Source organism: Strigops habroptila, chromosome 2, assembly GCF_004027225.2.
Source record: "Strigops habroptila isolate Jane chromosome 2, bStrHab1.2.pri, whole genome shotgun sequence".
In the NCBI taxonomy this organism is placed as follows: Eukaryota; Metazoa; Chordata; class Aves; order Psittaciformes; family Psittacidae; genus Strigops; species Strigops habroptila.
Genome location: NC_044278.2, coordinates 37,076,157 through 37,090,399, shown reverse-complemented (window position 1 = coordinate 37,090,399; position 14,243 = coordinate 37,076,157). Strand labels below are relative to the sequence as shown.

The 14,243-nt window shown below is 36.9% G+C and overlaps 1 protein-coding gene across 10 annotated transcripts in view; it reads left to right on the top strand.

Moving 5' to 3' along the window:
* The window catches only part of SYTL5 (synaptotagmin like 5), a 105,599-nt gene that overhangs the window by 60,250 nt on the left and 31,106 nt on the right, over nucleotides 1-14,243 (top strand). For 9 of the 10 annotated variants that reach the window (XM_030476790.1, XM_030476794.1, XM_030476792.1 and 6 more), the window contains 6 exons: nucleotides 410-516; nucleotides 4,927-5,019; nucleotides 9,153-9,218; nucleotides 10,149-10,327; nucleotides 11,161-11,263; nucleotides 13,407-13,568. In XM_030476790.1, coding sequence (XP_030332650.1) covers nucleotides 410-516; nucleotides 4,927-5,019; nucleotides 9,153-9,218; nucleotides 10,149-10,327; nucleotides 11,161-11,263; nucleotides 13,407-13,568 — 710 coding nt within the window. The remainder of the gene's footprint in view (nucleotides 1-409; nucleotides 517-4,926; nucleotides 5,020-9,152; nucleotides 9,219-10,148; nucleotides 10,328-11,160; nucleotides 11,264-13,406; nucleotides 13,569-14,243) is intronic. The other variant, XM_030476796.1, reaches the window with a different exon arrangement.

The window sequence follows — 14,243 nt, the reverse complement described above, 5'->3', positions numbered from 1 at the left end:
AGAGTTTGGTGGTGGTGGTGATGTAATAATAACCATGAACACTTGTACTGTAAATTTTGCAATATTCCAGGCTGACAGGCATACCAGAGAAAGTCAAAAACTTGATCTGCAGTATCATCCACAGGAGGCAATTACAGCAGGTATATAGGGCAGGAGAAAAAATATTGGCCAGAAGGCTGAACAGCATCAGAAGTCATATTTTTCCATTTATCATGTTGTTCAGTTGCCATAGTTTGTGACAGATACCTAAAATGTTGTTTTGATTTTTTCGTTTTGGTTTTTTTTTTTTTTTTTTTTTTTTTTTTTTTTTTTTTTTTTTTAGAATAAAAACTGGTTGGATTTGTAGAAGATGGAACTGAATGTTTTTGTACAAATTATAGTAAACATTTTAATTGCTTTTATTTTACAGATCGTAGCCGATCTGAGATAGATTTGAGCGAATCTTTCTCTGAAGGAAATGAGGATACTCTGAGCATAAGAAGCAGATCTGTACCTAGTGCCTTAGATCAGGAAATGGTGAGTTATAAATATGTAAATGTTTATCTAGTGGAAATCCTGTTTGCTCAGACTTATGAAATCGGCACTGTATGTATACATATGTATCTATTTCAGGGATATTTGATAAGCTTTTAAATGAGCAGTCATGGTTACAGTTTGTTATTGATTTTCTGGTTTTTGAGTTCACAGGTGAAAGAGATCTAGCCTGAAAAGGAATTTTAGGCACTGTATTATACATGCTCTGAAGTTTTGTTAATTCATACTTTCTTAAATTTTAATTTTGATGCTGAGAAATACTATATTTTAAAGTCTTTTGTCTTTGTCTGGTTCTGATTTTTTCCTTATGTATATTTTTATCAAATGAAGACCACCCTTTTAGTTCTGCCACTGTTGCTTGGTGCTTTTTCCTGTTCACTGTTTTCTGCCATACATCTCCATGCCTTTTTCTATGTATTCTAGGCTGCTTTTCTTGAAGTGATTCATAACTTCCTTCTTTTCTTCTGCACATATCCAAGATAAACAAGTTGCAGATGTGCATAATTGCTGTAAAAGAATTTCCAAGCTTATTAAATATGCAGGGAGGGGAAGAAGAGTTGTTAAAAAAGTCCTTCATCTAATTATACTCTTTTCTGAAGTTCCAGAAATCATGCTTATAGGTTAAGAAAACTGATAGTCCTCTGCATTATGGTTTATGCACTTTGTCTATTGTCACAGTCCTTCCCTGCCATCTGCTCTTTTCAGAAGAGCATTGGCCATGGGAGATGTCACCCCTTCTTGTAGCCTCTGATACTTGTGGCTTGGTGGAAAACAACAATTTGGGATTCCCATCTGTTTCTTGGATTGTAAGTGCTCAGAGAATTTGCCTGCAGCATTGCTTTGATTGGATTAATCTATAAGGAAATAAAAAAGGTCATTCCTGTGTGTCAGATTTCTGTGGAAGTAAAACTTCAAAAATAAGTGGTTTATTTTTTAATTGTAATAAAGAAAAAGGATGTGTTCTTGGTTAAGAAGCTGGAAAATATTGCAGAAGAAAAGCATAAAATAAGAAAAACCTTAAAAATCTTTTTGTCAGTTTTCTGCTCTAGTTGTAAAGGGTGGGGTAGTTATCACTTAGGGATTTCTGAGGCAGGTGTCAGAGACACAAAGTCCAGAGTGGTTTTCTGTTCTTTGATTTTTGTCTTCCTCTTATTCAGAGGGATTTTTTTTCTTTCATTTTTCATTCTTGCTGACTCTGAATGAATTTTCAGATTGCATCTCAGCAACTCTGTAGCTTCTTTGCTAACGTAGATCTCCCTTGTGGTATAACATTGATTTAGTTGCTCCAGGGTCTGTGAGAGTGCTAATTCCCCTTTAAATTCAATTCATAATGGAGTTCATAGATGTCTTATAATAATAAATATATAATATATGATATTCTCATATGCTGTGTCTTAGGAAATAAATTGATTGCATTCATCAGCTTTAGTGTTACCATAATTTTAGGGTAGTTTGACTCACGGGAGTCCTTCAGAGTGTTGCCTTATATTCATTATGGATACAGGGTTTTGAGATAAAAGTTGCATTCCTGCTGGAGTTTAATTTATTTGGTGCTCGATATAAGAGGCAAGGGAAAAAAAAGAGATATCTGATGAATATGGTAACAGCTTCTGCAGCCTCTGGAAAGTTAGAGTTCATTTTCTCCTGGCCAACTGGAGGAGCTAGCTGAGGTCCTTCAGCTTCTTACTCCTGGGTGATGGGATCTGGCAGCAGTGCTGTGGGAGATACCCCATGTCAATAGTATATGCAGATTGCTGGAATTTATCAGCTGAAAGGGTGGGAAAGGGCTTTCAGCCGCTTTGCTCTCAGCTTTATCAGGAAAACCAATGACACACATGGAGAGAGATCAGCTGGAAAACTGAATGGACATTTTGCTTCTCTAACTTAACATTTCTCTAGGTAGTGAAAAGGGACAACCCCAGGAAACCCACATACTGTTGTATATATTTATCATGGAGTATGGGGAACCACTTAAATCTAGTGTTGTGTTCAAGTGTGCGCACCTTATCTAGAGATGTATGTTGAATTCCTGAACAGTAGTGTTCATTACATACTCAGCTGCTTTATTAGAAGTAATTGGATAAAGTGCATTTTATAACCCCCACAGGAGACCATGAGATTGATGTCCTACTAGCTCTAACTTTAATAAGCTAATAACACTAACCAATTATGTAGTTGCAGTTCTTAACGCCTAAGAAACATAATCATTGTGATGCAAAATGGATCAAGAGCATCAGTTAAACATTAACCATTCTTTTAGTTTCAGGTATCTGCTTGCAGAGAAAAATCAGTAGTCAGCTAGCTGTCATTAGGACTCTTTTAATATTTGAGTGTCTTGACCTGAAACACTCCAGTCTGAAGATGTTTATTTTTTGCCTTGTATTTAATTATTCAGCAGTAAAAATATAGCATTGTTTATTTTAAAGTCCACAAGAATGTATACAACAGTGCAAAGGAAGGAGTTTTGCGTGTGTTACAACAGGAAGAAGCAATTCTGGTACAGGCAAGAAAGAAAATGGTGTATTCTTGTGCCAAGTTTTAAACTTGAGTACATCACCTGAATTCTGAAGTCAATGAGGAAAGTAGAAGTAAAGTATGGGTTGAGGTGTTTTGTTTTTGCTTTAGGGGTCTTGGGAGTTTTAATTCTGGGCGTTCAGCTCTCTGTCTCCCTGAAATAGTTTGCTCTGTTGTGCCTGGATCTCCATGGACTTTTTCCTTAGAGTATAAAATATGTGACTTCTTTTTTGTGTGGGGTGGTAACAGTGCCCTAAATAGATAAGAAAGAAGAAGAGATCAGCAGAGAAAGCTCATTGTAAGAACAGAAAGCTAAGGGAAATATTTCCTTTAGTATGTAAATTTTGGTCCCAAATAGAGTAGTGGCTTGTCCTGATTTTCCTCTGCTCAATATTAAATATGCAGTTACAATAGGAAAGTAGTAATAGAAAATTTTGCATCACTTTCAGATGCTTTTATTTCAGTTCAGTCATTGGAGCAAAGGAGAAGAGATGCAACGTCTAGTTCTACGTCTACTAATGAGAAATGCTCTGCAGATCTTGACATAAACTGTGACAGCTCAGCTGTCCAGCAGCATTTCTTCCCTGCTCTGTTTTTCCTGATTAGCATAGAACTCTCCTGAGTTTAAATACAGTACTTCGCTGTTTAGATTAAGAGAATGAGAGCCACAAAGCAACAGAGAGTGAGGTAGCTTACCACATGAGATTTTTATGGTTTTAAAGCGGATATGAGGCGGTTGAACATTTGACTTCCATTACAACTAGAAGCAGTGTCTTTCAAAATACCTGCCATAAGGTTTAAGGAAATGCTTGAAATTTCCAAGCTGCGCTTAACAGCATGATAGTTGTCTGTTGGAGTTTTTTCCTGTAACTTTTACTTAAAGTGAACAGTCCTATTAGGACTATCAACTAGATTTTAATTTACTTTTTAGATTTTACTCTATTGCTATGTTTAAATATTTTTTTTTTTCTGTATATGAGCTAAAGATGTTACAGTTCTGTCTTGTTTGTTAAAACTCAAGCATATATATGAAGCTGTGCAATTACTGATTCCCCCCCTTTTTTAGTTATTCAAGTAATACAGGGATTTAATTCTTTTTAAAATATGCACATCAACTGGATTTTTGTTTATACCTGAAATATATTCAGTGTGTATGATGGCAGAGCAAGCTTTTCCCAAGCTTGCTCTGCAAGCCGTTTGACAATAACCCAGGGCTTTCAGCACTACCTGTTAGAAAGTGGGTCTGTTTTAATGATAGTGTTCATGAAACCAAAGAAAGTGTGGAAGGGTGTAAGTGTAATACGAATTGTGTCCCATAAAAACATAGAACTTGGACTGTAACCAAGAAATGAATCATCTAATGGCATCTGGCTACAAATGTCTTTGGGTAAGCCAGTTTCAATGATCTCCTGGCCCCTGGTATTAGACCTTAATTCACTCACTTTGTTAAGATTTGAAAAATTCTCAGTTTCCCTCTAAGATTTCCAAACCTGAATTCCTGGATGCAAATAGTAGTAAGTAGAATAAGGTATTTCACATGGGATTGTTAGTAGGTATAGAAGTGGATTTTGTTTATGTGTACAGTTGCTGGCTAAGCAAAGGTATGCATCTCCAGAATAAGATATGAAATATGTATTTGAAGTTTTTCAGTTCCTAAGCAATTGAACCCTAAAACCAAAACAGCACCTTTTCCCCTTATGCTATGTGGCTGTGCAAAGATGTGGAAAATCTAAAATGAAATTCCTCTAGAGATTAGAATTTTGAATGTATTCTGCACTGTCTTCCAAAAGTGAAAAATATATGAAACAAAACCAAGTGGCAGAGGCTGACCAAATACAGAGCAGAACATGATGACTAAAATGAGTGTTTGTCATTTAGGATTATCTGGATGAAGCAGAAGAAGATATTGATGACGTAGTGGCTTCTAGTTATTCAAGGAAACACGAACATTTGACAAGTGGATTATCAACAGTAAGATCTTGAGTAGACAACATATGCTTTTTCTTCCACAAATGACCACAGTTTCTCCAAAAAGGAGTTTAACTTCATACTACTTAGCAGCAGATCATCTTTTATGTTTTTAATGCTGTTCTGTGTAGCGCATCAAAGAGAAAACCACTTTGCATACTCATCATCAGATTTCCTCACATGGTCAAGTTACTACCAAGCTGACATTTGAAGAAGGCAAAACATAGGTGTTTGCAGTACGTGACTGCTCAGCTTTGCAGAGGAGCACTTAATTTACTTGAAATGAAGAGAACAATGCTGTGGTGGGATCTTCCATCTCAAACCACCTTCTGGTTGTTTGGGTTCTTGAGACACAAATACTTGTCTGTGTGTTTGCACACATACCACTTCTGTGGCATCATTGTCCATCCCCCAGCCCAGCTTCTCCCATTCTTCATTACATAATTGCTATGCCACCCACATCTGAAAAGTATTTTTCTTTATAGTGTGGAAGGAGGTACTTGGGGATTTCGGTTAGTGATGACTTTTCTACCTTCTGCAATATTTGCAGTACTTTTCTGATACATCCTTTTGTTTCTTGTCATACCCACAAGCTATATACTGTAGATCAGATGCCCGAGTCTTGCAATTGTCTAACTGTTGCAACTTAATGTTAGCTTTAAAAGAATGGGTACATTTTCAGGTTACTTGAGATGCAGCAAAATGGATATAACAAGCCTTATGGAGTTGATTATGTAGTCTGTTATTCATTGGGAAAGAAATCAGATTATAAAAGTAGCCTTTAACATGTCTAGTTTATGACTGTCCAGCATTTTTGGGATCTGACACTTAGGATGTGGGAAACTGATAGCATCTTCAGGAAAGTCATGGAGCCCTCTCTGGCCAGTATTCTTCATGTCTTGTGCCTAAGAATAGCTCTGGTCGTCTTACAGAGTATCAGAAAACTGCAACAAACTCCAGATAGAAGATGAGAGGGTTGAAGAGGATGAAGAGATGAAGAGTCTGTATGCTAAAAAGGAAGAGAAAATTTGTTCCATGTCAATAACCTATGAACTGTCCTTTCTAGACTGCTTCTCCATTAGTCCCCATGCAGGCAGGGCCCAGGGAATGCCTACTTAAGTTCTTGATCCCAAAGAGATGGAGTTGGCCAAACCCAAGCTTGGCTTACCTGGGGAGGAGAAAGGGCTGAGAAAACTACTGACACAGTGCATTTTGGTATCTTAGATCTGGCCATATCCAGACCTTTTTCCTTTCTGGAACATGTAGTTCACAGAAACAGTCACAACAGACGCATGTGGCATTTAATACCAAATCAAACTTGAGCAAACGTAGCCTGTTGACTGGTCTAATTAGACCCATTTACCTGAGATTGACTATGACTCTGTCATATGATGCTGTCTCCAATGCTTGCTGGCCCCATGGATTTTATAGGCAGTATTATTTTTATTTCCTCTGAATATAGGTATGAGGTTTGCAGGTGCTTAAGTGCTTTCTCCATTTAGGCCACTAATTGAGGAACTGTATTTAGAGAGCCTTCCCTCTATGTGCTGTAGGCAGCATTCTGTCTGTGTGTTGGGTTTTGTCCTTTGCTGTAGATTTCCCTTTGACCTTTTTCTTAAGCAGAGCGCAGCTTTCCCAGTGCTGTAGGTTTGAGATAATCTCACATCTCTGTGCACTCATTTCTCTGTATTCACCATGACATGATTTTTAATGTCACTGCATGCTATGTTAATGGTAAAGTTGCTAATGGCAAGCTGCTTCTCCCTGCAAGAGCAAGTGAATTTTACAGGTTCTTTTTTTATTCCCCTTTAGTGTGTGTTACTAGTTACTAATGTTCCCTCTCTCTCTTATTTTTGCTTTTAGCCTGCTTATTGTAAGCCTTTGAGCCTTCTGCACTGTATGGATTTTTTTCACGTACTTATCTGTCAAAAGACTGTGTGCTATTAAGTCTCACTGAAACAATGTTATTAACAGTAGATTCTAACTGCATGGGGTTTTTCTTTGGTTTTTTTTTTTTTTTTTTTTCTTTTTTCTTTTTTTTAATATGAGAATTTAGAGTATAGTATGGGTGCTCTGACAATGAGCATTTGATGTAAAGGAAGAAATATCTCAAAGGGTAAAGGTATTTGAAATCTGCCTGTAACATGAGGGAGCTAAAATGGAAATGGAAATTACATTGAACAGGAACTGTATCTCAGCATTAGAGTATTTTACTTTGTGTTTTCCCAAAGCTCATATATGAACGGTGTATTTAGTTTTCCCTACATCCTGCACTGGTTCCTTTCCAAAACATATTAATGTGTTGTTTTCAAGACCCATCATATCAGTAATACTGAATTGTTCCAGTGCCTTACCGCAGCAGTAAGATATGATACAAAACAAATGCAAATCTTAGTGAGGTACTAAAATATGGGTCCACATCCTCCATATTTGTTGGTTGTTTACTACTTATGAAACTGGAAAATCAATAGATCTCATAAGAACATTACATTTAGCATATATAATGTCCAGTGTAAATGCCACAGAACAGAGTCTATGGTGAAAAAAATGAAGAATATAAAATACTTCTACTAAATTTGTGTTATTTTGTTTGTGGTTTGAAAGCAATTCAGAAATTGTGTTTGCACAAATTTTGGGGTCATCTATTTGTTTAGGACTTTCTGGGTTGTTCATTTTTGTTTTCCCAATTGTTTATCCTTCATTGCCTGCTTACCTAAAGATCAAGAAAAAGAGTATTTGGATTCAGCAGAGAAAAACCTCATCCACCTTCTTGTGTTGGCATAACCTTGTTTGTTTACTGAAGTGGGCACACAAATTTTTGCTTTTCTGTTACAGGGATAGTTTAGGCATGTTGGAGCACATACTGGGACTGTTAAGTTCACTAACAGTTTCCAAGTATACCCATTTCCATGTATGCTAGAGATGGAAATGCATTAATGGTAAAGGCAGGAATTTAGCTCAAAGTTTGAGGAATAGGAGGAAATATGGCATCTTTGTTGGGGTGTGTTGCTAATTCTCCACTAATTTTAACCAGTCCTGCTCATGGAATTTCAGCCAATTATACCAAAGATTAAAAAGACAAGCATTTTTCTTTTTTCTTCTATTTATTTATGTAAATTAAGGATAAAGAAGGCCAGCAGAAATACAAAAAATCAAAACAACAAAAAAAACCCCACAAAAACCAAAACCAACCAAACAAAAAAAAAACCACACAAGAAAAAAAAAAAAGGGCAAAAAACCCCCAAACCCAAACAAAACCGAAACCCACAAACCACAACATTTTTTTCCTGTTTTTTATTCCTACATGGTGTATAAAATTAACTTTATGGGTAATGACTGCTTGTTTGGTTTTTCATGTCTGTGTCACATTGGCACAGGCCTGCTTAACCCTCCAGCTTTCTGTGCTGCAGGGCCCTTAGGCAAGGTCCTGGGAGAACTGAGTTTTGCCACAGACCAGTTCTTTTTGTGTGGCTCTTCCCCTTGACTGTGCTCTCCCTTCCTCTCTGCGGCTGATGAAGAAGGAGGGAGATCAAGATGCAGTTTCACTTGAGATCACTGGTGAGATTTCCAGATACTGCCCTAGCAAGCAGAGGGGGAAAAGTGATCCCCCCCAGTATTCTATTACTGTATTTTTTCCCCAGAGTGACTTGTTTCAATATTTGTGTGCGTTTTTCATCTGTTCTTACAAACTCCACAGAGAAACTGCCATTTCTTACAATGGTGCCAATCCAGCAAATACATGAATGCTTAGCTTTTGACTAGCTTAAGAGAGGATTGACTTCATGCAGACATAAATGAGGACAAATCCAAATACAATCCAATACAAATCCAAATCTGTGGATTTGGTGTTCTAAAATGTAATTTGTTTTGATACAGCAGATAATTAATTTCTGTTTAATTACCACATGGTTTAAATTTCTATTTAAGGCCATGTGTCTTTTGATACTTGAAGTATATGGAAAGCACTTAACATTTCTCTGATATGGTGATACTTTTTTCCTTTCTCGTTATGGCTTTGCAATACAAACTTCCTTTACCTGTCTGTATAGGTAAAGATTTATTTCTGCACTCATTCTTTCTTACTGCAGCTATCTAATGCTTTTTTCTCTTGATCTTTTGTACTACCTGCTTTAAAGATCTCCCCAGAAGGCTCTGACAGAAAATGGACATATCTAAATGTTCCTGAAACAGATGGTGATACTGTGAGTTCCCCTGAATCCTCTGCTTAGTTTACCTTTAAGGTTTCTCTCTCTTTTTTTTTTTTTTCCCCCCCTTTTTTTGAAGACTATACCTGTGTGTCTTTCAAAGTTCCTGTGTCTTAGGATTTAGATACATATATTTTTGAGCAATTTCGCTCAATGACTCAAAAGAAAACATGTGCCAGATTTCTCAAATGCCTTTTGGCAATGTGAATATTGCTCTGGTTTTATTTAAAAATATTTAGTTCTTTCTTAGTTGTAATCTTCTGGAAGAGGAAATACTCATAGCAGTACTCTGCATGGTATGAGTGAAAAAAGAGATTGAGGGGTGATACATTACTTTGTAGTGGAAAAATTTGTGGGATTATTGCTAAACTTTTTTGGCTTTAGGGAAGTTGCAGAGATGCTGTCTATTGAATTTTGCTCATTCTTTTAGAATTGCTAATGAGAAGTAAGTGTCGCTTTAGACAAACATGGTTTTATACTGTCTCCATATACGGGAAGCTTCCTTGTAACTTTTTCTGATGGTTCTGTCAGCAGTTGTCTTATGAGACTCAGTAAAAATTAGGTGAACAGCTGAGCCAAAGAGGTGCTTTTTTTTCTGCTTGGAACTTATGTGAGCTTACAATTTATGTAGCCTCTCTGCTCTTCAGTTCATGCATGAATTACATGGTGGTAATTTAAATTTAGTCATGTTTATAAATAGGTTTGAGTCCTGCATGGAAAAACATCAACTGTCTAGACATTTATTAATTCTAGTTCTTATTCCCTTTTACATCAAATGGTGATATTTCTGTTCTATGGTATATCTGTTTTCACAGCAAGTCCTAACAAGTGTGATAATATTGCAAGGCTGTTGCTATATGAAAAAAGCAGATTCTTGAAAAGAGTAATTTGTTTAAGCCTCTAAGTCCTTTTTCTCTCCCCCTCCAGACTAGCATTAACAGCATGCTGAGTGTATATAGTGAAACTGGTGACTATGGCAACGTGAAGGTCAGTGGTGAAATCCTTCTCAACATCAACTACAGCTACAAAACAGGTGCCCTCAACATCCTGGTGAAAAGTTGCAGAAACCTGGCCGTTGCAGATGAGAAGAAGCAAAGGACCGATCCGTAAGCACAGAGAAGAGTTTCCTTAAGCTCTGCTAGGACTACAGCACACACTGTAGTCTGAGGTTGTGATATGAGCCTGAGAATTCATAAGATCTAGTTGCTACAAGCAACAATCTGATGATGGATGGTTCGGGATTCCCTGTGGGAAATGCACTTTCAGTATGTTTCTTAACGCAACATATGCCTCTTCCAGTGAAACAATAAGATTACTGAAGTTATTAACCTGTTTGATAGTAAAAGGGAAAAAAATATGAATGATTAGGGAGGCTGAATTGATTTCTTCTAGAATAAAAATTAAAGTATATAAGAGGAATGATGTTTTGGAGGGAGAGAGGGATAGAGATAACTTTGGTTTCATGCACTCATAGATTCACTTTGCAAGGACCATGTTTTCTGAGCTTCTCATTATAGTTCTCAGTATGATATGTAAATTTTCTCCTCAGAAAGTAATAATTAGTGTCTCTAATAATGTGTAATCCTGTAGTATGCAAGATAAGAAATTTTTCATTCTCTTTTATTTTCAGTCATACGTAACCAGTCAGTAATCATATGCTACATAAGGGAAAGTGTTAGGAAAGCTTTCTGTATTTCTGAGAATGAGTAAATTAATTTAGCTCTGTCTTTTGTTATTCTGATCCTATCTGACTAACATTGCTATGTTTTTAGATAAAGACCATATCTTTTCATGTTTCATACATTCTCTGTTACACAGGTACATTGTTTAGACTGCAAGAATTAATTTCCTTGTATGTGTTGCTGATGCAGCAATGTCAGCTCTTTGCTCAAACTGGTAATTTCGATTCCTTGCTAATAATTTCCTACTTGATCTGCAGATACGTCAAAGCATACCTTTTGCCTGATAAGTCCCGCCAAAGTAAACGCAAGACCAAAATTAAAAGTAACAGCACCAATCCAGAATTTAATGAAACACTGAAGGTGAGAACAGTGTCTCTCTCTCAAGCTGTGATGAATGTTCCACTTGTGCTTACAGGCATTTTCTATATGCGTTCCAGTATGGGGATTAGAATTTGGGAGAGATACCTCAAAAGGAAAGGTATTTAAGCAAACACATCTAGTAATCCTATGAGTTGTAATTCCTGGCTTTCAACATTGAGGAAGTGTTTTTGTTGGTTCTCCCCATTGTGGGTGAAACTCCTATTAGTTCCCATAGATTTCTTTCAAAACTGTTGATGTTCCCATTGAACCTGAGTTCAGAGTTGCTAAAAGCACTTTAAAGATTTTGTGCACCCTAACTTAGCAACTGATGCTAAAGTAAAACTAGCTTAAAACTTCCCATTTAACTGGTTTTGAAGAGACAACAAACTCAGTGAGATCTGAATTCCTCTGGAGGCTTCAATTTATTTTTAAAGCAGAATTGATTTTGTTAAGAAAATGCCAATAGTGGCTTCATTACCTGCCTTCCTAAAAAGCTATGGCGAAGTTCATTTTCTGTTGCAAAAGGCAGGGACAGATTACTTCCTTGAGAACTGGTGTCACACAACGCCCCAGGCTCTTCCCTTCCTTGGCTTTTACCCATGTCCACTACAGAGGTAGAACTATTTTGAACCCTTCACAAGCTGATCATTCACCTCCTTGGCTCTGTGGCACAGGTGGAAATGGCAGAGTTTCTGTCCAGTTCACTGCCTGTTTGGCGTCACAAGGCTTCTGGTGATTCCTCTTCCTGTCAATAGATCAGAGTTATCTCAGCTGGTAGTCATGAGGCCAGAAACATTCTTTAGTTTCTCCTGGTGTTTTTTGTCCCCCCCCAATTTCAGTGATGTTTTAAATAAGTTTCTTAGATACTCGCTGACCATTATACTTGGCTTAACCTGGCTACAAAACCATTTTGCAGACACACACACTTGGTCTGGCCAGACTGCGTGCCAAGGGAGAGTCTCTTGTACAGCCTCATTTTTAAATGGTTTATAGTAAATTTCAGACTTGCCTGAGCTAGGTGAAAAAAAAAAAAAAAAGTGTTAGACTATTTAGCAACAAACATAGCACTAAACATGTTTGCTGGTAGGGAACTTGGTGAGTATAGGACCTAGCAGATTGCTAAAAATGTGAATTACAACAAAGAGGGTTTACTTGAATTGTGGGTATGTAAGCAAGGGCTACATCTGTTCATCCCAACTGTAACTACTGTTAAAAGTAAAATAGAATTAAAATAATTAAATCTGTCTGTATCTTTCCTCTTTGACTTTTATTCTATTGTTGCTGAATATGACATCTCTCACAGTGGAACTGTTGGCATTTAGATTAAGCATTGTAGACATATCTATACATGGCTCGCCAACTGACTTGACTGTTTCAGCTTTTGGAGAATATGTGTCTGTGTCCAGATGTTGTTCCTAATGCAAAAGAGAAGACATCTGGGTCTTTTCAGCTAACACCAAGAGAAGGGTGAATTTCAGGGAATTAATAAGCCTTTTGCTAAAAGCAGATTATGCAGAGCTAGAATTCCAGATGTTTATAATTTTCTGTGTATTTGCTAGAATATGATTTTTTTTCAGAGGAGTTTTCTAATAGCTTTCAAAACCAACAACAGCTACAAAGACTGGTATGCTTGATGTATGCTTTGCAGATGCAGTTTTACTTGGTTTTGGAACAATTTTTCATCTTACAAAAAGATACAATTGAAAAGGAGAGGATGTTATTTCTAGAAGGTTGTGTACAGCAGACTGTCTTTGTAGAGATGAAAGAATCGGTGGGGTTTCTTATAAACTAAACTTTGATATTGTTTTACTGCTTTTACATAAACTTACCAGGAATTAACAGGATCATAGTTATAAGCATCATAATTTACTTTATAATAATAATTACCCAGTAAATAATACAGAAAGAAACACAGTCACGATAGTAACGTTAATGACCATAGGATGCATACTGCAAAGAAAAGAGATTTAACATTTGCATTGTGAGCTTTCTGACTACATCGATCTTGTTTGCAAAGAAAACCTCTCTTTCATTCTTCATTTGTTAGCTGCTGTGGGCTTCATGAAATTGAGCTAGAGTTGTAAAAGGCTCCATGGAAACTATTATTTCTGCTTATTCTGAGAGTTTCTTTTTCTCTTGGTAGTATGTCATCAGTCACACACAGCTAGAAACCAGGACCCTGCAGCTTTCTGTCTGGCACTATGACAGATTTGGACGCAACAGCTTCCTTGGGGAGGTGGAAATTCCATTTGATTCCTGGAACTTTGAAAATCAGAGTGATGAGTGGTTTGCGCTCCAGCCCAAGGTAAAGGTTTCCAGTGGCCGGTGAAAGTGCTGCAAGGCAAATTTAGCAAGACTTCGTTATTTTTCCTTTGGAATGTGTTTATAGAATGGGACATTATGAGTTTCTAATATGGCAATAAAAACATTATCTTTGTTCTTTATTCAACCAAAACATACTGGTTTTAAAGTCTGCATAAAATCTTTACACATGATTGGCTACTTAAAAGATGGTTTTTTGTTTGTTTTATAACTAAACTATAAGTTCTTCATGTGGCAAACCACAGCAGAGAAATGACCTAGTAAAGAAATTAATTTTTAAAAATAGCATATAAAACAAAGGACTTTTCTACCACTCCCCCCTATCCAACCCTTAACAGTTTATGAAAGAAACAGACCTTTTTTGTTTCTGGTCAAAGTGCTTTACACCTTTCAGCTGTGACAAAATGACTTCTCAATCTCTTATTCATCTTAACTAGGAAGGTACAAGATAAGGCTTATCAACAGGCAAATCAATAGGATGACTTCTGTGTCTAGGGCACTCCCTGCTTTAGCAAAGGTGTGGTCTCCTCTTTAAACACTTACACACCTCACACTTTATAAGTGGCAAAGATCCTTCCCAGTTTCCTAGTTCGGCTTTGTTAATAAGGGTGACCACCACCAGCTCTTCCTTTGTGGTCCAAACAAGGTGAGATCTGGA